At 46.3% G+C, this 24,159-nt stretch overlaps 1 protein-coding gene across 1 annotated transcript; it reads left to right on the top strand.

The window, feature by feature from the left end:
* The first annotated feature begins 517 nt into the window (after nt 1-517).
* TTL (tubulin tyrosine ligase) lies at nt 518-23,922 on the top strand. Its single transcript, XM_037038673.1, has 7 exons — nt 518-888; nt 3,703-3,781; nt 9,262-9,494; nt 11,864-11,999; nt 13,012-13,281; nt 20,041-20,184; nt 22,449-23,922. Exons 1-7 carry the CDS (start codon nt 732-734, stop codon nt 22,561-22,563), a joined length of 1,134 nt encoding a protein of 377 aa, XP_036894568.1. The 5' UTR covers nt 518-731; the 3' UTR covers nt 22,564-23,922.
* The last annotated feature ends 237 nt before the right edge of the window (nt 23,923-24,159 follow it).

Genomic DNA, 24,159 nt, shown 5'->3' on the forward strand with positions numbered 1-24,159 from the left:
GTCTCGACCGCAGTGCACCACAGCGGCCAGAACGCTCCTCGGGTTCTCCGCGATCCTAAAGCAGGAAAAGAAACGAAGCACATCTTGGACACAGCTCGGGGCCTCAACATTTTTGTTTTTATTCACAAAACGTCCCTTAAAAATAGTAGGTGGAAAAATGCCTCTTCTGTTTGCACCGCGGCCCCCTCCCCCGCCGGCTGTAACCTTGAGCTCAGGAGGACGCGGTCCAGGCTCGAGTCCCTCTCCAGCGCACCTCCCCACACCTCCAGCTGGGACTCACAGCGCCTGTGGCTCCCGCAGCTGTGCGGGATCCCGGGGCCCGGTCGGGGGGCGGGGCTGCGGGGGCGGGGACTCCAGACACAGGAGGGACGGGACGAGACGTGGGGCGGGGACTCTGGTGACGGGAACGCGTGAGGGCGGGCGCGGGCCTGTGCAAGGGGTGGGGCCTGTGCGCTGGGCGGGGACGCGGTGGGCGGGGACGCGGCGACCCGGGCCTTTGCACCAGGGCCCTGGGGAATTGGGAGCGCGCCCGGGCCGGGACGCGGCGGGAACGGGACCCGGGGGGAGCGGGGACGCGCGGAGGCGGGGCGTGGTCGGAGTTCCGAGCCAGGCGCGCAGGGCGGTGACCCTGGTGACGGAGTGGGGACCCGGGGACCGGGGCCTCTGCGACGCGCCGGCGGGTTCCACGCGGAGCTGCTCTGGTCCCTGCACCCGGCGCTGGCGGCCTAGCCATGTTCACCTTCGTGGTTCGCGACGAGAACAGCAGCGTCTACGCCGAAGTCTCCCGGCTGCTGGTCGCCTCCGGCCACTGGAAGAGGCTACGGCGGGACAACCCCAGGTTCAACCTGATGCTGGGAGAGCGGAACCGGCTGCCCTTCGGAAGACTGGGTGAGCGTCCGGGTTCCCGTCCGCACCCCGCCCCTGGGGCCCGCTAGAGCCAGCGCTTTTGTGTTAAGGCCACAGATCTTTCCCCTGTCACTCCTCCGGCGGATAAAACACGGATCCCTAAAGGGCTAAACCATCGTTCTTAACTTAATGTGTCTGGTCTTCGGAATCGGATTCGGATCCGAGTCACCGCGCTGCCCCCGGTCCACGGCCAGTCCTGCAGCTCAGAGGGCACAGGCCGCCCGACCCCACATCCCGCAAGCCGACGCCCCCATCCTCGAGCCGCACACCCCGCCCCCTCCATCCCAAGGCCTGGCGCCCTTCCATCCGAGGTCCGACGTCCCCCATCCCCGGGCCACGCGCCCCCTCTGCCCATCCCTCGTCCCAGGCCTGATGCACCCCTCGCCTGGCCGACGCCCGGATCAGGCAGGTCCGCAGGCCGAGCTCGGGGCAAGGAGGCTCCGAGAAGCTGGGCCTAGGGTGACATCTGGCTGGAGGGTTGCTCCCAGTCTGGTGTGGGCGCGGGAGGGGCACTTGTGTGTGCTGAAAACCCCGGGGATTCAGCTCCCCCAAGGCGTGGATAAATCGCCAGGGGACTTGGGAAAGGTCTGGATTCCAAAAGCAGAAGGTTCGGAGGGGCTGGGGACTTGTGATTTCAGACCAGTCTTTAGCTTCACCAAAGAAAGTGTGTGTTCACAATTGTGGGTTCACAATGGGGTGCTGCATGCAGATTTTACACGACGCTGGGTTCACCCTCTGCCCTGCTTCCTTGGATAGAGCTGGCTTGGTACCACCAGGTGCACGTGGCCTGTGGGAAAGGCGGCGGGGGTGTGGACCACTCTCACTGCTCTTTAGATGACGTAATCCAGAAGTTGTGCAGGGGCTTCAACTCACCTCCCACTGACCTGAATGTAGCCTCAGGGCGTCTCCTCGCTGCACAGTCACCTGGACGCGCAGCCTCTGCCCCGGCAGTGGTGTTTCCTGACAAAATTCTCTGGGGTGGGGGCCAAATCACAGGGCAAAAACACAAACAGAGAATCGGTAATGAAGAAAAGCCATTGCGTCCTGGAAGGCAATCAAACAGAGCAGTGTTCTGTGTCCAGGAGAGGAAACAGTTTCTAGAAATAGGTGTGGTCAGGGGTGGGGAGGTTGAAGGGGCAGAGACGGAAAACCAACTGGCTACTGTGAGCTTAGAGCCTTTGAATGGAGAGCCTGTGCACGGATGGTGTGGGGAGTGGAGGGTGTGGCAGCACAGCCTCACTGGAATCTTCTTTGGGATGGAACCGTGAACTGCTCTTTACAGTTATACAAGGTTATGACGCATGGTGGGGTTGGCTCTAACCCCCCAGAAATCCTGGAGTATAGGGAACTTGCCTGAGATCCCCCTTTGTGAACTTTCTCCCCAAGAAGCCCTCCCTCTCCACAGAGAACACCTTCCCTTAAAGAAGAAAATCTGCTTACAGTCGGGAACAGTTATTTCCTCCTTGCTCCGTCCACTTCCCCGCCTGCCTGCCTGCCTTCCTCTTTGCAGTGCCTGGCTGTAAAAGCTCAGGTGGCCTCCTAGCACCAAAACCAGAAATGGCTCTGGCAGGCTTGTAGCAGGGTCCATGGCATTGCTGTGGCGGTCAGGACTAGGAAGGAGGAGCAGAAACCACCCAGCAGGTCTAGACCTAAACAAGCCCCACAAAGTCAGCAGATGAGCAGTAAACATTTGGTGTGTGGGGGAAAGGAAGCAGCATCCCACCACCGAAACAGTTTCATGCCTTCACTGCATACATATTTGCCTTTTGCTTAAAGTGCACCACGGGGATCCCAAAGAGAAATCAGGTAAAGGGTCAGGGTGCCAGGGCCACAGGTGTGAGCCAGGAAGCTGGTGACAGCCAGGTAATGCCTGAAACTTTTTATCCACTTGTCTCCTGTTCTCAGGTGAATTATTCTTACCTTCAAACTCCCTTTGTTTGGCTTTGTGCTTTTGTTGCTGGAAATTCAATGCATTTTGTTAGGATTTTAAACAAAAAAATAGACTTTTGTTTTTATTTGTATGTTTTTTGCTCTAATTTTATGGAGCAGGGGACTTGCCGTAAGATCTATTAAAAATGAGTTTACTTGTGGGGGGAAAAAGTCCACTGCCTTCCTTTGCCTTCTGGTGGCTTTCTTACAAGCCTGAAGATGCAAATATGCTGGAGGACAAGGAGCATCAATTCTGCTGCCTTCCCTGATGGCTGTAGGGAACAAGGCTTGGGAGGTCAGGGCATGACTCCGCTGAAGTCCTAACTGTACAGAGGTAACTCACAAGTCGGTGTATGAAGCCAGGGAGGGGTGCAGTGGGGATCTGAGAGAGGTGAAATAGGCAGTAGCCCTCCACCTGAAGAACAAACAGCCCTGGCTGGTGTGGCTCAGTGGGTTGAGTGCCAGCCTGCAAAACAAAGGGTTGCCAGTTTGATTACCAATCAGGGCACATTCCTGGGTTGTGGGCTAGGTCCCCTGTTGGGTGTGTGCGAATAATCACGGTGTCTCACACACTGATGTTTCTCTCTTTCTCCCTCCCTTTCCCTCTCTTTAAAAATAAATAAAGTCTTTTTTTTAAAAGAACAAACAAAGGCAGCAGTGGTCTCAGACACCTCTACGATGTTGATATTATAGTATCCACTGTGGGGAGGCTGCACGTGCCATTGGAATGCTGAGGCGAAGGAGGGGCCAAACAGGCCCAGGTCCTGAAAGGGAGAGGGAAAGCTGGGCAGGACACAGCGGTTGGCTCTCCCGTGCGTGGGTGCTGACCAGTTCCCGCCCCCTTCTGAGCCTCCCTTTCGTTCACAGGTCACGAGCCTGGGCTGGTGCAGTTGGTGAATTACTACAGGGGGGCTGACAAACTGTGTCGCAAAGCTTCTTTAGTGAAGTAAGTGTTCTTTAAAACCTGTTCTTCTTCTTCTCCTTTTTTTACATAAATGGTGTTAGCTTTCATTGTGAAGCACTTAAGGAAAAGTATGGGGTTATTTCTAAAGGCCAAAAATACTTTTATTTAAAAAGCCAACACATATCAGTTTTGGAGCTTCCTCTGAGTTACTTCTGTTGCAATCCAGAACTCTGCCATCCAGCACTTGACGAAGCCTGTCTGTCTCTGAGGCCAGGCTCCCAAATGCAGAGCCTGGGACAGGTTTCTTCTGTGAGTGTTTTGCACTCTGGTATCTGTCATCCAGTGTCAGTGGTGAGAAGTGGAACATTTCTGGGCACAGCTGGTCCCTGGAGAAGGGACACCCACAGGCCTTTGGCAGCCACTCTCACAGCAGCCAGTCCCCCTCAGGAAGGACACCTGGCGAGTCATAACTGCATCTGCCACACTGCCCATCTCTGCAAAGTTGGGTTTGGCAGGCGTCCTAAGAACAGTATTCTAAGACAGAGTAGCAATGTTATCTGCTAATCTTGTAATCCCAGCTCTTCCTCTTCTTAGTTTAGGCAAATTTCCTCATCCCTCTAAGCCCCAGTATGTCCCTCATGGGTAGTTGTGAGGATGGAATAAGGTGATGCTTGTGAAGTGTGGGGCACAGCGGTTTATAGTGAGCATTTGACTCTTTGCCTTTGTTTCCTTTTCTGTGAAATGGGAATAATAATAGTAAGTGCCTCGGAGTTGTTGGGATTGAATTAATTTATGCAAAGGCTTTGAATAACGTCTGCCTGGCAGTTCACCCTGTATAAGTGAAAGTTCTTATTGTTACTGTTGTTATGGCTACCACTGCTATTGTTATCATTTCAGTAGGGAAGGCAGGAATGGCCCCTAAAGTCAGGGCTGCAGCAGGTCTCCGTCGTTTCCCCCATGATGACTACCGAAGACGTGCATGCAGCCAAGCAAACCGTCCCGGGGAGAAGGCATGGGAGACATGACTCAGTGCGCTTGCTCTCTCCCCACGCACGTTTCTTGCTGGACTCTAGAGATTTACAAGGTGGAGTGTTCACAGGAACATGCCCCGTTTTGTTCCGAATCACTGGCCCCAGTGACTTCGTATGCACCTCTTTCGGGGCTGGGCTTTCCTGCTCTGCCAGCTACTCCTAAAGGAGACCAGGTTTTCTGAAGTCTTCTTCTGATTATATATTTATTATATATTCACTGCATAAGTTTTTTTCACTAGAACTAGAAATGAGGCGTGATTACTTATCCAGATTATTCATTTAAAGATTACTGTAAAATGTTTATTCAATCTTTTTCCTACTGTGATTTTTTATGTAAAGATGAAAGTAGAATTTTGCTTTTATAAGTAGGAACAGAGGATGCTGTAAAATATATCCTTCATATTTGCATATTTAGCAGCTGCAGTGAGGTTGAGCGAGTATGGGACTGCAGTGATGATCACGTCTGAGCAGGCGTCTGATCCCTGGAACTTTGGACAGTGTCCCGCCCCCTCCCCGCCAAGTGGTCCATCTGTAAAATGGGGATGGTGGTGATCGCACCTGCTCTTTGCCCCTTGGTGGCATGTGATGCAGCCTCTGATGTTTTGACTTAATGTGGGCTGGGGTTGTCCTCACCTTCACAAGTGTCCTTTATTCTCTCAGGTACCCTGAGAGGGACTGTAGTAATTCCAGGAGGTGATGGATCCCTTTGTCATTCTGTCTCCTTCCCATAATTTTGCATGGCTCAAAATGGCTCAGAAGGTTAAAAAAAAAGAAGAAGCCATGTTAAATGGCAGCTCGCAGAGGGCAGCTGGATTGCCCAGGGCCATGGCAGTCAGTACTGGGCCAGGACCGTTCTCACCTGTGCTCAGGGGACTGTGGGTAAGGTGCCTGGGCATCGCCCCGGGGCTCTGACAAGCCCCTATACGGGATCCTGTACAGCAGGCGCCTTCCTGCTGTTCCTTCAGGAAGTGGCAGAAATTCACGAGGCCCGAGGCCACAGACTCAGAGCCCTGAGGACTTTTCTTCTGGCTCAGGTTGGAGACTCTTTTCCTCTCAAGAGCGTTTCTCCAGGATGTAAATCTCCATTCACAATTTCTTTCCAAATGGGCTTATGAGGAAATGGGACAAATGCAAGGGACTTCTGTAGCAACTGGTCTCTGTTTTATATAGGAAATAAAGGCTTTCAAATCGAGGTTATCCTGTAGGCTAGTGCTATCCAACAGGCGTAGCATGTTAGCCACATGTGTGATTTTAAATTTCCTAGTAGCCACAATAAAATTAGTACAAAGAAACAGGTGCAATTTATTTTAATTACATATTTTATTTAACCAAGTAATCAAAAATATCATTTTGACATGTTGTTAATAAACAAATAATATATTTCAGATTTTTAAAAAAATTCTGAGTCTTCAAAATCCGGTGTATATTTTATATTTATAGCACATCTTAATTTAGACACCAAATTTTCATTGCAAACCCCTTTCTCTATATGTAGATTTCATAAAAATTTATGCTTAAAAATGATTTGTATACCCAAGTTGTTGCCACCTATGTAAAATTTTTTTGATAACTGATTTGAGTACCCCAAACCATTTTCCTTTAATAATCACATGCACATTGACAAACAGGTTCATTTTATTAGAAGAATTCACTTGGCTTTAAAGCAAAAGCATATATCATTTTTAAACTATATCCAAGTTAAGAAATCCACCAACTCTTGTGTTAACTCAGTGGTACTATTATCAAAATCAAAAGCGTATTGAATAAACTGAAAAGAAACTCTAAATTTATTAACATCACCCAAGTGTTCTTGAAAATTTTCCTTAGTTTTTGCAGCCAATTGGCTGTCTGTTACAATTAACATCTTCTAAGTCATGTTATACAAAAGTTGTAAAATCATTACTATGGACTTGTGTTACAAAGTTGGACATAGACTTTCATGCCTGGGTCATAAATAAGGTCTTCTTTTCCCTTCTGCAGAGCTTTAAAATGAGCTTGTAGTGGTGTGAGAGTCACACTGCCAGTTGTGGTCTCTGATGACTGAGTGAAGTGTGAATTACTGAAAGTAGTGATTTGTCAAGCATTCTTTTTATTTCAAGAAAGCCTGAGTTGGAATGACCGTACACTAAATCTTCGCAAAACTCTCTATCTGACTACCCTTGGCAAAGAACACGGCCTCATTAAACACTGTCTTCTGTTTCTTGTAGCAATTCTGTATTTGCGAGTATATACTAAACCATTTTAACAGCTGTGTCCATGATACTTTCCATGGAGTGGGCTTCAGAAAACTGAGTACAGATGTTTCCAAGATGTATCGGGCAGTAGAATAAAGCAACAAAGGAAATATCAGTCTTTTAAAAAATCCCAGTGGATCCAATTTTAACCCAGCCCAGCTGGAGTACTGTCTATTGTGACAGAAACGGATGTTTCAAAGCGCGCAGGTGAAAGTCTTCTTTGGCAGGTGTAAAAGATCAAAAAGTAGCTACACAATGAGTGTGCTATTTTGTAGCCTGCAATTTGACAATGTTTTTTCATATACTTGCAAATCCTTTGAGGGAAATACGCCCAAAGCATAGTAGGGCAGCATCTCTTCTGTCACACCACGCATCTAAAGTGAATTTTTGTTTAGTTTCCAAGTTTTGAATAAATCTTTAATATCGTTAGAAGTGTTTTGTATTCTATGGGCACTTACTTAACTGGCGGAACTAGTTCACTTTTTGTAAATAGTTTTTTTAGTCTTTTCCTCAAAATAATTTCTTTTTACCACACTTCCATCTAACATGATTTTCTTTTTGTGTGCAGACTCCAGGCCATTTTATAGCTGACCAAAGTTACAGGCACAGATCGTTAAAAATATGTTTACATTTTTTGTTGAATAATTTAATTTATTTAATTTGGATTTCAGCCACTAATCTTGTTGATTCTTTTTGACTGTTGAGAGGAAGATGCTTATCAAACTCATTGTGCATTTGCTGAAAATGTCTCCTGTACACAGCGAAGTTTGTTCTACTCTGCCACAATGAATTGTAGTTGTCCCCATTTTCCCCAGTGGTCTCCCCTGCCCTACCCATCCCCTCCCCCATATGCAATTCTCCCCCCATTGTCCTTGTCCATGGGTCCTTTATACATGTTCTGTGCCTATTTTTTAAACTGGAAATGTAATTATATTTTACTTCAGTTGCCCATTATGATTTACCTAGCTATCACTGTAACTCATGCTGCCCGCATAATAAACACATTATAATGTTTCATAAGTGCATGGAAAACCCCTCGGGGACTGAATCTATCTGCTGACCCTGGGTGGGACAGCGCTGTGTTTATACGTGCCCCCGGAACACCGGATGTGCTGGACGTGCATGTGCGATGCAGCGAGAGTGGCATAGGCCCCACAGTGCTGAAAATGCAATGTCCTCCTACCAGGACAAGGAAGTTGTGCTTAATGGACAAATAGTTTATGCTTTAGTCTTTAAATTATAACTAAAGTAAATTTAAAATTCAGTTCCTGAGTCACATGGGCCACATTTCAAGTGCTCAGGAGCCACATGTGGCTAGTGGCCACCCTACTGGACAATGCAGTTGGGTGGACATTCAGTGAATTTGGAATGCATTTGTCTGTTCCTTTGAATCAAGTAACTCAAATCCTGTTGCCTTGAACTTTAAAATAACTTTGTTTTCAATCACAATTTTAAATTCCTTTTCATTATTTCTGCCATTTGCTCATAGACTGGGTTTTGCAGGTGAACCTTGACACAGACTTAATCTTAACAGTCTGCAGAAGAGGGAGCCCAGCATGGGACGGGCCCGTGAGTGTCTTTGGTTCCTCCCTGGCTCTGATCCCTAGGGAGTGAGGGTCAGTGCAGAGGCAGGACTTGGGATTTGGGGACTTGCATCCTGCCCGAGTCTTACTACCTTCGTGGTATTGGGGAACATACTTACTTCTCTGTAACCCAGCACCTGATCTATGAAATGGGGTGCTGGTGCCTCTCCTCTGGGGGGCCAGCTGCAGAGCAGACATGGAGGGAAGCCCTTTATAAGCCTTGCTGTTTAGGAAGCTCCTTGCCCTAAGCGCCATGTCATGTTATTTGGGGGGGGGGGGGGCAGGAGGTATGTTTAGTTATGAGCACTGAAGTCCTGTGTCCCATTGGAAAATTCCTCTTTTAGTCTGTCTTGAAGCCAAGAAGTTGTTGGCTCAAGATTATTTCAAGTTAAGTCTCCTTGGAGATGCACTTTGAAAAGAGCTAGGTGCTGGACATTAGGTCCCTTTTGAGCCAGCGGACACAGGCCTGTAAGGTTCATGGATAGCTATGTGTGCCCAATAGTGCATTGCAGGCGGCCCAGGGAGGCCAAGAACAAAGACTGGGATGAGAAGGAGCCTAGCCCCTGGCCCCAGTTATACCCAGCCTCCTTGATGAGCTCTGGAGGTAGCGCAGGCTTTTCTGAATAGAGGGTCGGCGTGCTAAGAAGGGAGATTGACCCTCTGTCATGTTCCAGGCTAATCAAGACAAGCCCAGAACTGGCCGAGTCCTGCACATGGTTCCCTGAGTCCTATGTGATTTATCCCACTAATGTCAAGACCCCAGCTGCTCCTGCACAGAATGGAATCCACCCACCAATCTCTAACTCGAGGACAGACGAAAGGGAATTCTTCCTGGCTTCTTATAACAAAAAGAAGGAAGATGGAGAGGGCAACGTTTGGATTGCAAAGTCATCTGCTGGTGCCAAAGGTGAGATGGCATTGTCATCCCTTCCTCCTGTCTCTGTAGGTTCCCAGTACTTTGTGCAATTGTTTGCTGACTTTTAATGATATGTTTGTCTTTATTGATTTTTAAGGAGAAGGGAAGGGAGGGAGAGAAAAAGAGAAACATCAATTTATTATTCCACTCACTTGTGCATTCATTGGTTGATTCTTGCATGTGCCCCAACCAGGGATCAAAGTTGTATCTTTGGTGTATGGAGATGGTGCCCCAACCAACTGACCTATCCAGCAAGGGCTGGTGACGTACTTGATGAGTGACTCTTCTAACCTGAACCCTTAAGGGTGGATAGCACATCTAGTTATATAGTCTTAAATATTTATCTACATAGTAATGACTCATACATGGACATCTCCCATGTGTACATCTCCACATGTGTACATCTCCCCATGTGTACATCTCCAGTGAAGTCTTTCCCTGTAAGCTCCAGTTGCACACGTTTGGACATTCACCCCAGAGAAGTGAAAACACGTCCACACACAGCCTGCGTGTGGTTGTTCACAGCAGCTTTATTCATAACAGCCCGGAACCGAAAACAACCCAGAATTCCTGGGCTGATTAGCAAACTTTGAATGATCAGGGTGAATGATTAAGCAAACTTTGGTGAATTAGCACCACAGAATACTACGCGGCACTAGAAGGGAGTGAACTACTGCTGAAAGCAGCAACTTGAATGAATCTCCAGAGAGTTATGCTGTGTGCAAAAATGGATTCCCAAAGATCACATACCATACAATCCTATTTATATGACATTTCTGGAATGACAAAACTATAGAAACAGAGAGCAGATTAGTAGTTGTTGGGGAGGTGGTGTGGGGAGGGAGGCAGTTGTGGCTTTAAAAGAGCAACAGGAGGGATCCATGCAATAATGGAGTTGTGTACAATGAATGGGAGAAGATGCTTGCAAATCGTATCTCTCTTAAGGCATCTGCATCCAGAGTGCATAAAGAACTCATAACTCAATAATAAAAAGACAAATAATCCAAATTAAAGTGAGTGAAGAATCTGAATAGAAATTTCTCCAAAGAAGACAAACAACCAAGAGAGCCAATAAGCACATGAAAAGATGCTTGGCATTATTAGTTATTAGGAAAATGCTAATTAAAGTCACAATGAGGTACCACTTCATACCCACTAAGATGGCTATAATCATGCAGACCAATAATAGCAAGTGTTGGCAGGAATGTGAAAAATTGGAACTCTCATATATTGGGGGAATGTAAAATGGTGCATCAGTTTTGGAAAGCAGTTTGATAGTCAGTCTCTCAAAAAGTTAAACATAGAATTACCAGATTATTCCACTCCTAGGTGTAACTCCCCAAAGAATTGAAAACATATGGGCACACAAAACTTCTGTGCAAATTTTCATAGCAGCATTACTCATCAGAGCCAAACAAGAGTGGAAATAACCTAACTGCCCATCAATTCATTGGTGAGTGGTTGAGCAAAATGTGAGATAACCATGCGGTGGAACGATATTCTGCCGGATGGAGGGATGAAGCACTGACACGGGCTACAATGTGGATGAACCCAGAAAATACGATGGTCGGTGAAAGCAGCCCGGCGCGAAAAGGCCACGTGCTCGATGATTCCGCTTATATGAGACATCTAGTGCAGGCAGATTCATAGCAGGTTACTGTCTGGCAGGGCCTAGGGCGGGGAAGGAATGGGGCGTGACCGCTAGTGGATATGAGGCGTTTTGGAAGTGAGGAAAATGTTCGAAAATGAGATTGTAGTGATGGTTGCTGGAACATACTAAAACCATTCAATTGTATGCTTTAAAAGGGTGGGTGTTATGGCATGTAAAATATATATTGGTGAAGCTGTTAATGTTAGTTAATGTTGATGAAGCTTACAGATACTTTGAATGTAGCCAATTTTTTTTCTGTCAGAAAGCTTCAGGGAATCCACTTGTACATTTGTATCTATGCCCTAATCTTCCTGGTATTTCCATAAGATACCAGGAAGTTAAAAGTGGTCCCAGGTAGTACATACCTCGTGTTAATCCTGGTAGCCAGTGATCAACAGGAGAACAGCATTTATTTAGCATGCTTAGGCTTTCAGAGTGTCTTTCAAAATGAAACTTCATGATCGGAGCTTGCCACGACGCCAGTGTTTGCAACCCTATATGGAGAAAAAGTTGAACGACCCTGGTGCTTTGGCGGGTGGAGGGGAGAGTGAGTGATTGGAGAAGGGAAGGGTGGAGAAAGCAGAGGGAGCCCTCAGTTAGACCCTCCTGCCTGTGTTTCCTGCTGACAGTGTCTCCCCTCCGGGCTTGCAGAGAGCCTTTCCTCTTGGGATGAACTGCACTCATGTTCACTTTGGTGTTGCCCTGTTAGGCGAAGGCATCCTCATCTCATCCGATGCCGCGGAACTTCTGGATTTCATAGACAACCAGGGCCAGGTGCACGTGATCCAGAAATACCTCGAGCGCCCTCTGCTCCTGGAGCCCGGTCATCGCAAGTTTGACATTCGGTAACGCACCCAAGTCCGTTCTTTTACTTAACTGAAGACAATGCAGTGGCGTGTTGTGTGGTGAGGAGGGTGACAAGGAGTGTGAGAAAGTGTTTCTCTGTGTTTAGTGTGTTACCAAAATTGAGCACAGCTGAATGGAACCGAGCTTCCGTACCTGATTCTCTTTTTCTTCCAATATTTTTTCTTCTCTTTCCCCTTCTTCTCCTTCTTCTTCCTTCTCTTTCTTCTTTCTTCTTCTCCTCCTTCTCCTCCCCCACCTCCTCCTTTTTCTTCTTCTTTTATTTTTTTTACTTACTATTTTCTTTGATGAAAACGACTTGTGGATCTAAAAGGAAGGGTATAAATATGTGGGCCTTACTTGTACAAGAAGCAGAGAGATACACACGGAACACATAATTCAGACACAGCAGATCATGTGACTCTGACAAAAATAACGTGTCCTGACCTTATTTGTGTCCCACTTTTTGAGGATTTCATAAACACGCCCCAGGTTTTGGGACTTTAACTTTCTTAGCGAAGGGCCGGCTGAGAGAAGAGGTGCGGTGCTTTCTGAAGCGGAAGGGCCCTCGGCCCAGCGGGCTCTCAGCCCTGCTGTTTGCTCCCCAGAAAGGACGTGGTCTCTGCTGCCTTTGTGTCCCATCAGCTATTCGGTGTCAGACCAGCTGCAGGATGAACAGTCTTTTCTTAAGATTACTTAAAATCACCAAACATGTAAAATGAAGGTTTTGTAGATTAACCTTTAAAACAAACCCATCAAATGTCTTTCAAATGTTCTGTCTTTTGAATGGGTCAAAGTGTCCTCATCACTGGTGGGGAAATGTTTTCTCGGATCATTACAGTGGTCGTTCACTTTCTCAGCTAGTGGCGGGGGGCTTGCTTGTGTCCTTTCAGATCCTACCTTCGTCCTCTCCCTCCGCCAGGAAGATCAGGGTGTGAGGACGATTGATACGTGTATTTCTGATTTGAAGGACCTGTGGAGGACTTCAGTAAAACTGCCTTTGTTGACTTGCAGAAGCTGGGTCCTGGTGGATCACCAGTATAGCATCTACCTCTACCGAGAGGGCGTGCTGCGGACTGCGTCAGAACCGTATCACGTGGGTAACTTCCAAGACAAAACCTGCCATTTGACCAATCACTGCATTCAAAAGGAATATTCAAAGAACTACGGGAAGTATGAGGAAGGGAATGAAATGTTCTTTGAGGAGTTCAACCAGTACCTGGCAAGTGCTCTGAACATCACCCTGGAGAGCAGTATCTTACTACAAATCAAGCACATCATAAGGTAACTAAACTGTATCTTTTTGGCTATGTGTGTCTTGAAGAAGCTTTGGGAGTTGTACCTTTCAAGGCATTATTCCACTTAAGTTAATTTAAAGACAAAACTTATTTATAATTTTTTAATCACCCTTTTGATGTTTGTAGGACCTCTGATGATGTCACTGCTTTCATTCCTTACACTGGTAATTTTATCTTGTCTATTTTTCTTGGATGGATTGGCTAAGGGTTTATCAATTTTATTAATCTTTTTAAAAAGTCAGGTTTTGGCTTGATTGATTTTCTCTTTTTGTTTGTTATTTCTTTGATTTATGCTATTTATTATTTCCTACCTTCTGTTTTTACATGGTGTTTAATCTGTTCTTTTTCTCTTTTCCTTGTGAGAAGTTAAAAACATAGATTCGAGAGACTTCATTTTTTAAAACTATAAGCACTTAAGTTATCAGTTTCCCCTAAGTACTCATTAGCCATTCCTCTAGATTTTGCTATGTTGGCTTTTTATTTTCATTTTATTAAAATACTTTCTAGTTTCTCTTGTGACTTCACATTTGACTTATGTGTTATTAGAAATTTTGCTTAATTTTTAAATGTTAGGGAATTTTTTTCAGATGTCTTTCTGTTATCAATTCTACTTTAATACCATTGTAGTCAGAGAACATAGTTTGTATGCTTTTTTGTCTTTAAAATTTGTTAGTTCATCTCATGTCTCAGATATGGTCCATCTTCGTGAATGTTCCATGTGCGCTAAGAATAACATCTACTCTGCTCTACGTAGGCAGAGTGGGCTATAAATACAAATTTGGCGAAGGTGGATGCTAGTATTGTTTAAGTCTTTTATATCTGAGCTGATTTTCTGTTCTACTTCTTCATTATTGAGAAGTCTCCAGGTACAATTTGGGCTTCTCTATGTCTCTTTTTAGTTTTATCAGTTTTGTTTCATATATTTTGAAGAACTAGTGTTAGGTGCATATACATTTAGTTCTTTTTTTTTGAAGTTGACCACTTTATCATCTGTACTTATGGTAATATTCTTATTTTGAAATTGATTTTTTACTATCAATATAGCCACTTCAGCTTTCTTTTTTCTTTTTTTAGAATTTATTTATTGTTTTTAAACAGAGGGGAAAAGAGGGAGAAAGAGAGAGAGAGAGACTTGAATGTGTGGTTGCCTCTTGCACACCCCTCACAGGGGAACCTGACCTGCAACCCAGGCGTGTGCACTGACTGGGAATCGAACCAGCAACTCTTTGGTTCGCAGGCTGGTGCTCAACCACTGAGCCACACCAGCCAGGGCTCCAGCTTTCTTTTGATTAGTGGTATTTTCTTTCCACCCTTTTACTTCGATTCTAGTGGGCTCCGGTAGACAACGTGGAGTTGGGTTTTGTTTTGTTCTGAATCCAATATCATAATCTCTGTCTTTTAACTTGTATGTTTATGTCATTTAAATTTAATGTAAGTATTGGTTTGGTTGGGCTTATATCTACTATTTTATTTGGTTTATTTCCTCTTTTTTAAAATTTTTATTTGCTTTCATGTCTCCGCTTCCTGACCGCTTTTGAATTATTTGAATTGTTTTTAGAGTTCCGTTTTAATTTTCCAGTTGAGTATTTGGCTTTATCTATATCTATGTATCTAATTTTAGTAGTGATTCTAGGGATTAAAAAATATATGTACCTAATATGTCACAGTCTTCTTAGACTTAATAATTCACCACTTCCAATAAAATGCAGAAATCTTATAACCTTGTAGTTCACTTGACTCTTCTCTATGTTATAGTTGCTGTGTGTATTACATCCACATACATTGAAATCACCACTGCACAGTGTTATAATTTTGGGTATCAACTGTTACACACATTTTTTAATGTAGATAGTCAGATTAGATTTTTTTAAAAATACAAGGCTAACTTGTAGGATGTCTACAAGAAATGCATTTAGATTAAAATAAGAAAAAACGTATTTTGTACCCAGATAGTTGCCATTGTCTTTGCTCTTTTTTTCATCCTGAGGCTCCAGATTTCTCTCTGGTATTGTTTCCAGTCAGACTCTGTCTTGTGTTTTCAGAGCAGTTCTGCTTGTGATAAGTCTTCTTAATTTTCCTTCCATCTTCTGAAAATGTCTTTATTTCACCTTATTCCTGAAGGGTGTTTTCACTGGACTTACGCAAACATAATGTCAAACAAAAAAGTGAAAAAATAAAAGCTGTGTACAAGATTTAGACAGATTGATTCTATTCATATAAATTGAAAAAACAAGCAAAGCTTAGTAATACGTCATTTGGAGGAAGGTATTTATGTGGTAAAAATAGAGAGGCAAAGGAGCAATACACACAAGTTGAAAGCAGTGGTTATCTGCAGGGAACAGGCAGGAGGGAGCCGGGAGGAGGCCTGGGACTCCGGGTGGGGGCACCTGTGCGTTCTGAAGTCACGAGACATTTTTGTGTTAATACGTGCAGTTAATATTCACTTGCATTTCCCCATATATTTTAACCCTTCATGTTGCTTGCTTTTCAATGCATGCATGTTCTATCTTTTGTCTAGGATCATTTTTCTCTTAAAAAACTCATTTTTAGTGCTTTTTTATAAAGTTAGGTCTGCTGATGAATAATCCCAGTTTTTATTTATCTGATATATTTATTTTGTCTTTACTTTTAAAGGACATTTGCTCTGGAAACAGAGGGCTAGCCCAGCAGTTAATATTTTTTTAGCACTTTGAAGGTGGCACGTGCTGTCCTCCAGCTTCTGTCTGCTCTGTTGAGACGCAGCCGGCATCTCAGCATTGCTCTGGATGATTCTTTTCTCTGTTTTAAAGATTCATTTTTGTTGATGTTATGAATTTTACTACGAGACGTGTGTAGTTTTCTTTGCACACACTCCCGCACAGGTTTCATAGTGCTTCTGGAATCTGTGGCTGGGTGTGTTTCGTCTGTTTTGGAAAGTTCGTGGTCATCATCTTTTTAATTATGGCTTTTCCCCCATTTTCCCTTCCTTCTGTGTGTGGAAAGTACGTGGATATTTATCCTTTCCACTGTGTCGCACTTCCCGTGTGGTTTTTGTGTGTCATTTTATCTCTTTCTTCAGTTATTGGAACCTGTTTTAAAAGTCTAAAAAGTAAAAAGTCCAAAGCTGTTGAAACTGCTGTTAAACTCAATTATTAAGTGCTTGGTTTCAGTCCTACTTTTCAGCTCAGAAGTCCCCATTGGACTCTTATTTTTAGACGGCCGTTCTCTTTTGAAATTCTCCCGCTTGTCTTGTGTTTTCTTGGACACAGCAGGGACAGTTCTTTAATATCATTGTTCCGCCGGCTCCCAAATCTGGGTTACCTGTGGGCCAAATCTGGCCTGTAGCCTGTCTTCCTATGATTATAAACCAAAAATGGTTTTTACATTTTAAAAGGCTGTAAAATAAAAAATAGAAGAATACCAACAGAGACTGTGGATATCCTGCAAAACCTGAAATAATTACTCTCTGGCCCTATGTAAAAAAAATGTTGACAGCCTCTGCCTTATCGTTTGTTACCTAGTGTCTGTTTCATCTCCTGGTCATGTTTCTTAACATGCTTGGAAATAATTTTTCATGTTATTATTCATGTTTTGCGGCTTGCCAAATCCAGTGGAGATTTTTAAAAACTGAGGTATATGCATGCAGTAAAGCCCACAGATCTTAAATGTACAGCATAGTGAAAATTTAATGATGCCTATACTCTTCTGATCATAACACAGATCAGAATATAAAACAGAGCCACAGAAGACTCCCCGAACCACTTCAAAATAGGTATTCCCTGGCAAAGACGGCTACTCTTTTGACTTTTATTACTATGGATTCCATTGCTTGCTCTTAAACGTTATGTAAAGGAAATTATACTGTATTCCCTGTTTCGTGTTCAACTTTTTTCAGTATTGTGTTTATGGGCTTCATCCATTTGTTGCACATAGCGGCAGTTTATCCTTTTTTATTGCTATGTAATATTCCACCGTGTGAATGTTCCACAGTTTATCCCTCTCCAGTTGATGGACCTCTGGGTTTTGTCTCCTTATTTCAGACTTGGGAGCCATCTGCATTGCTGTGTGTCAGGTTTCCTGTTTATCACGAGGGTTTCTCATCGGCACAGGGCTGCTTGTGCACGAGGTTGTCCTTTCCCCACTGCGCGGCCGGCGCCTTTGTTGCACTCCAGGTGGCCTTTCGCGTGCGGCTCTGTTCCTGGGCCTCCGCCTGTCCTGTGGGTCTGTTTACCTGCTCTGCCATTACCACCGTCATGAAGACTGAGCCTTTCTCCTTAAATAGTTTTACGTAGAGGCCAGCAGAATAATTACAAGGCTCAGAGCTCCATTTCCTCAGGGATTATAAATGGTTAGAATTCTGATACCCAATAAATCAAGTATGCTGAAGAAAGAATTCATACCTTAGGCAACACATTTGTTGGATATTCACTGCGCCCCCGGCCCTCATTCTGTGCAGGAGCGTTGCTACCTTGGTGCTGGGGGCTTTCTTCCTGCTCCCAAGGTATTTACCCGGCTTCCAGCCCAAACTGCCCACTCCAGCTGAACAAAGATTCCTGTGTAAACTCCCAGTGATGAGAAAACCTGCTTTAAAGTGACTTATCCATCTTTGAGTGTCCAGCAGATACAAAGCGGTGTTCAGTTTTGGTTTGGTTCTGGCTCCCGGTCTTTCCTCTCTGTGCGGGAGCACGGTGTGCCTTCCGCTCTTGGTCCTTCCATGTGGGGAGGTTTTCTCTTTTTCTCACTCCCCCCTCTCTCTCTCTTTACCATGAGCATCTATGAAATATTTTTTCTTAATTATAATGTTTGTTTTTCTAAAGAATGTACTATCCAATTTATAATGTTTTAATTAAAACAAGAGTTAAGGGTATTCTATAGCGTAGCCATAGGATATAGGAAAAAACGTGCTATATGGCTTGTCCCAGTGCAGGTTAAAGATGAATGGAAGAGGAAATTCTTATTCCAACTGGCCCTTAAGTGGCTAACTGTCCCTAATAATAATAATAATAATAATAATAATAATAGCAGTAGTAGTAGTAATAATAACAATAGTTATTGTTATTTTAAAGATTTTGTTCATTTATTTTTAGAGAGAGGGGAAAGGAGGGACAAAGAAAGGGAGAGAAACATCAATGTGAGACAGAAACATTGGTCAGTTGCCTGTTTTATGTGCCCTGACCAGAGACCAAACCCGCAACCCAGGCACATGCCCTGACCAGGAATTGAATTGGAGACCTTTTGCTTTGCAGGATGACGCCGAACCAACTGAGCCACAGCAGTTAGGGCTCCAAAATTATTTTTAAAGGGTTAAACATACATATAGAAATATTCTCATTTGGGGGTAAAATAAATAAATAAAAGGAGCCCTGGCTGGGTGGCTCAGTTGGCTGGAACATGGTCTCGTGCACCAAAGGGTTGTGGGCTTCATCTCTGGGTGGGACACATACCCAGGTTGTGGGTTTGACCCCTGGTCTGAGTGTGTACGGGAGGTAACCAATGGATGGATATTTCTCTCTTTCTCCCTCTTCCCCTCCCTCCTTCTCGTCCTTTCTATCAAAAATTAATAAATATATCCTTGGGTGAAGAGTAAAAAAAATGAAAAATAAACACAGGACAATTGATACTTGGAGTGAGGAGAGTGGTGGAGAGAGCTTGGCGAGCAGGAGGCTGGCCCCACACTCACAGAGGCCGTGGGTCTCTGCAGTCCCGAGTTGAACCTGCTGCCCGACATGTCCTGGTCAGCCACAGGGAAGCCTGCATGTTTTTCCTTCTCACCGTCCCTGTGAGAAGGACAGCTGTCTCTGGTAACTGTAGGATCATCATGACATATTTTATTGCTAAGACAGGCATTTTCCCCAGCATTCAGTTACGGCGAAATCAGGGAAGATCTTCATAAAACAGAGATGGCCGAAGCACTGCGGGTGGCTGTACTGGAGAACGGTGGTCTGTCATGAGCTCCCTGTGGAAGCGCCTCGTTGGCCCCTTTCAGCACCCAGAGCAGGTGTTATTTCACCCCCGACTTTACAGAAGTCAGAGCCTGGCTTCAAGAGGCTCAAACACTGACCGAGGTTCTGGCCTCAGCAGGCTGACCGCTGACCTCACTTGCTTATTCACTATGTTTCCGAGATTCACTTTCAACTTTTAAATTTTGTTCTTCAAATGTTTATGTATTATATTGTGTTTTCCATTTTTCTGTTTTTCCATTTTTTCTAAGCAGTCTTTGATGTTAATAATTATTCTAGTTCAACATTTAGTTTTAATACATGTAGGTCTTCAATCTTTTAATTAGTAACCATTTGGCAATAGAAATGGAATAAGCTAAAGAAATGAATGAGGCCAATATTCTTTGTGCAAATTCTGCTCCTCACTGATTAGCGATCCATTTCTTTTATGTGGGAAAAGGACATGGAACTGTTTTATTTATTACAAACAAAATGTGGCAGCTGCCATCCTGTGGGGAGGGGCCCACGTTTACAGGGGCCAGGGTGACAGCACCGAGCTGAGAAAGCAGCCTCTGCTTGTGAAGACATGCTTGGTGGCAGAGTCTTCTAATAAGATGCTTGACAAGAACAATTGTCTTGAATAATCTACTAGTAATAACTGTGAAAGAAAGAATTAAGTCAAAGCTGACCTGTGCCAGCACATTGGACGTGCAGTCATCCAAGCTGACCTGTGCCAGCCCATTGGACGTGCCGTCATCCAGGCCCATCTCCTGCGCTCCTCCTCCCTCGCACCCTGCCCTCAGCTAGCTCTCCCCTCTGCCCTGCAGGAGCTGCCTCATGAGCGTGGAGCCTGCCATCAGCACCCGGCACCTCCCGTACCAGAGCTTCCAGCTGTTTGGCTTCGACTTCATGGTGGACGAGGAGCTGAAGGTCTGGCTCATTGAGGTCAACGGCGCCCCTGCTTGTGCTCAGTAAGCCGAACACTGCTTGGTTGTAACAAGGGACAGTTGATTCTGCAGTTGGAATGACGTGTCTCAACAAGGTGGTGCACTCACGTGACCCTTGACCCTTGACTGTCAGGGAGGCAGTGACTGGACAGGAGTCCCCGGGGAGGACCCGCTGGCAGGGGCTTTGCTGAGGCATTTCTTTTCCCATTTTCCTGAGTGTGTTGAGCAGTCAGACTACTCATGGTGGGGTCGTTGCTGTGAGAGTTTTAAACAAAGAAGTAACTGCCAGAGGCCATGCTCTTGGGTGACAAGTTGGGTGAGCAGGCTCCTGGAGTAGGGGAGATTGTGATGACCAAGCAAGGCAGGGCTCCTTGGGCAGGAAGTGGTCAGAGAGGCATCGGAGATACAGTGAAGCTGGAGCTGGGATGTGAGAGGAGCAGGACAGGTGCCCAGGGGACGGGGGAGAGCCTGCAGGAAGGGGACACAGCGTCCAGTGGGACCTTGCTCATTGCCAGGCTCCATGAGGTGCACAGGTAGCAGAACCTGCCGCCCTCAGGGAGCTCCTGCTCCTCCTGGGGAAGCCTGGCTGTCGCACAGTGTCAGTGTGGAGGACTAAGGAGCAGTGAAGGGTCAGGTGAGCCAGGACTGCGCCGAGGAAGGCCGTATGCCGAAGGGGAAGTCATTTGAACTTGACCCTTAAAGGCTGCTGATTTTTCTGAGATCCACTTTCATCTCTTTCTCTGTGTCCCTTCCTGGAGAAACTTACGAGGAAGCCACATAAAGATGAGCGTTCTCAAGGAGGTCAACTGGAAGAGACAGGCAGGCACTGCCTGGTTGATTACTGTATGAATCATGTTGTTACAAGCCTATAATAGAAACTAAATAGATTCTGCTTTAGGTATATGATTTCAAGAGGGGAGGACTTCAGGACTGGGGGAGGGGGTAGGGCTTCTAGTGAGGTGGCTGGAAGGCCATGGGGGACCTGGGCCACACAGAGGGAAGCGGCAGTCGATGTGCCAAGCCCAGTTTTGGTCACCGCCAACACTGCCTCACAGGCCTCCTGTCAGTGTCCCTTATAAGTGGGAGGCTGAGTGGTTTGGAACAAAGAAGCGCCAGCCTTAGGGCAGTAAAAAGGGACTGGAGAGCGGCCGGGGTTGGGGAGAAGGTCCTGTGTTGGGGAGGGTGACAACAGGGACCTGCCATTACATTGGGAGGGTGGGAACCAGATTTCCAATCTGCCTGGTGGAGACTGGGATGCAGGACAATAAAACCTCTGTTTTTCTAGAGAGGGGTGGCCTGGGCGTTGCCCTTGGCTCCAGCCACCTGCATTCCAAACGTGTCTGGAGCACTTCAGGTGGGTGGCCCAGAGCGTGATCCTGATGATGTGAGTTTTCTCTCTGGACCACACACGTCTCATTTTACCCTGTGTTAGAATCAGTCCTGCAGGCAGTCTCGGGCCTCGTGGTCTCGGGCCTCGTGGTCTCGGGCCTCGTGAGCTGCCCCAGGAACCAGGCAGAAACCCTATAGGGATTAGTGGCCATGGGAGATGGAGGGCCTCGTTCCTATTCCCAAGACACTAGATGGAAAGTTTTCCCCCTTAGCCTTTTTGCTTTGGTGCTTCCATTGTCTGGACTAAGTCCAGACCCCTGGACATGGCATCAGGGCCCTATGTGGCGGGGCCGGTGCCTTGCCTGCAGCCTCTGCCGGCACTGATCCGCTTCCCCAAACACCTGACTTTCTCTCCTTCGTGCTTCTCCTTTCATTGTGCTTCCCTGTTCTCCCTTCCCCAGCTCACTATCTCTGTCCCCTCCCCCCTCCTTTGTTGTCTTTGTGTCCGTGCTCTCCTTCGTCCTCTTTTCTGCCCTGTCCCCCATTCTCTGTCTGACTTTGTTCATTCCCCTGGTCTCAGCTTAGCTGTCACTCATAGGGAGTCTTCCCTAAAGTCCCCTCAACCACACGGAGTGAGTGCTTTTCATGGGGAGGCCTGCCCCTCCATGTGTCCCTTCGAAAGACGCCGGGCTGTCAATTGGAATTGCCAATCATCCCTGCAGTTCATGTCGGAGCGGGAGTTCTCTGTCTGTTCCCCTGTGAGGCCTTCCAGAAACGTGGTGGGGGATGTCTCGTCTTCCCACGGGACCCTGTGCCATCTGCGCTGACAGTGGAAGCCAGTCATATAAACGAGGTCATGGGATGGAATTTCTCCAGAAGATCCTAGTGAAAATACTTTGGTTTTTTTTGCTTTCACTTCGATGAACTTCCTCAATAATATTTTTAAATATATGTTTCAGGAAGCTCTACGCAGAACTGTGCCAGGGTATCGTGGACATAGCCATATCGAGCGTCTTCCCGCCCCCCAATGCTGAGCCACAGCAGAGCCAGCCAGCTGCGTTCATCAGGCTGTGATGAGGGAGAAGCACGGGTCCTGCTCCAGGGGCAGCAGAGAGGTCCGATCCCTCCACGTGAAGCCAAAATGAGAAAGAGGCCGCTCATAAAGACGTGGTGGAGGAGAGAGCGTGAGAGCGAAGGTGACGCCCCAAGGGGCTCTCAGGTGGAGCTCTCTGCACTGCTGTTGAGTTTTGAAACTGCAGCAAATTTCCCCCCAAGGGGAGAGAAGAATGTTCTTCCAGGGGGAAAATGCCAGGATTTGGTCGTTTTCTGTTTTTATTCTTCAAAGAGCTGGATTTCCATCCCAAGGCAGTGTTGTGGCCGTGCCTCTTCTTCCTGGGGACCACTGGACCTCTGCTTGGTGTCTCCATCTGCTGCAGCCTTCGTGCCTTAGCTCTGTGCCCAGCTGCAACCTCTGTCTGCACGGGATTGGATGCTAGAGCATCTGGGAGCTTGTCATGTGTCCTTGCTGGTCCCCCATGGCACTCTGCCTGTGAGATCTGGACAGGCATGCGCTGGCAGCCCGCGGCTTCGTGCTGCCCGCCGCCTCTCAGGGCAGGGCATCGTCCCCATCCCATTCCTGATGGCACTGGGTGGGTTGCCCGCCAGGGTTGGTGCAGGCTGGGCGCCAACACACCATGAACTGTGCTCAGTCTGCTCTCTGCATGTTTCAGAAGCCGAGCAGCAAGTTTGCCACAAACTCGTTAGCATCAAATAAGCATGAGAGGAAAAAATGATGTCTTGCTTCATAGTTGGGTGTCCTTGAAATATGATTGGATCTGTTATCTGTTTTAACCAGAATTCTTCATGCACTTTTGCAAAGTTCCCTGCTGTTCACTCTTTTTTGGTTTTCGCTTTTGTGAAAACCCCTCTACAGGGAAGGAGAAGGTAGAACTCCCCTCTCCAGCAGGGGGCACTGTCCCCGACACAGGCTTCTCTCCAGGCACCTTCTGTGGGAAGTGGAGAGGCGAGTTTTGTTCCAGTGAGGAGTTTGTTTTGGGGAGAGGCTCTCAGTGAGTGTCTGTCTCACCTGAATGAGAGTCTCAAAACAAGAAGGATGTGGTTTTAGAGTTTCACACAGCATCTCGTAGGTCAACAGATGTGTCCAGTTAGGTGTGGGTTTCACTTGCTGGATTGAAGAGTAGTATTCTGCAGACTTTCCATGAGGCCCCATGGGAAGAACGAGATCCACTTGTGTTTAGTGAGTTGCATGAACTGCCCTCCTTAGGGAGTGATGGGGCCACAGCAGGCCCATCGGCAAGGCACCCCCTCCTCGGGGTGTGGCGTGTGCTTGCTTCCTGTACGTGGGTACTCCGTTAGGCATTCTACTTGCACACACAAAAAAGCAGTTCTATAGTTGGGAGACATTTTTAAAAAGAAGAAAAAGCAATAGTTCCTGAAATCTGATGAGACGTGGGAGCTTACACGTGGGCATAGGATGTGAAGGTGTGATGTCCGGTGAAGTGGAGAAAGGCCCAGCTGGGTCGCCCACATGGGAGGGGATCTGGAATTACAAGTAAAGTCCTCGTGACCCAGGGTGCAGATTGCAATGTGCAGAGCACAGCAAAACTGTCTGTGACTAAAGTCACTCCTGGAGGCAGAGTAGCTGCTGGG

The sequence above is a fragment of the Sturnira hondurensis genome, unplaced genomic scaffold (assembly GCF_014824575.4).
Source record: "Sturnira hondurensis isolate 20B ecotype Veracruz unplaced genomic scaffold, ASM1482457v3 Scaffold0002039, whole genome shotgun sequence".
In the NCBI taxonomy this organism is placed as follows: Eukaryota; Metazoa; Chordata; class Mammalia; order Chiroptera; family Phyllostomidae; genus Sturnira; species Sturnira hondurensis.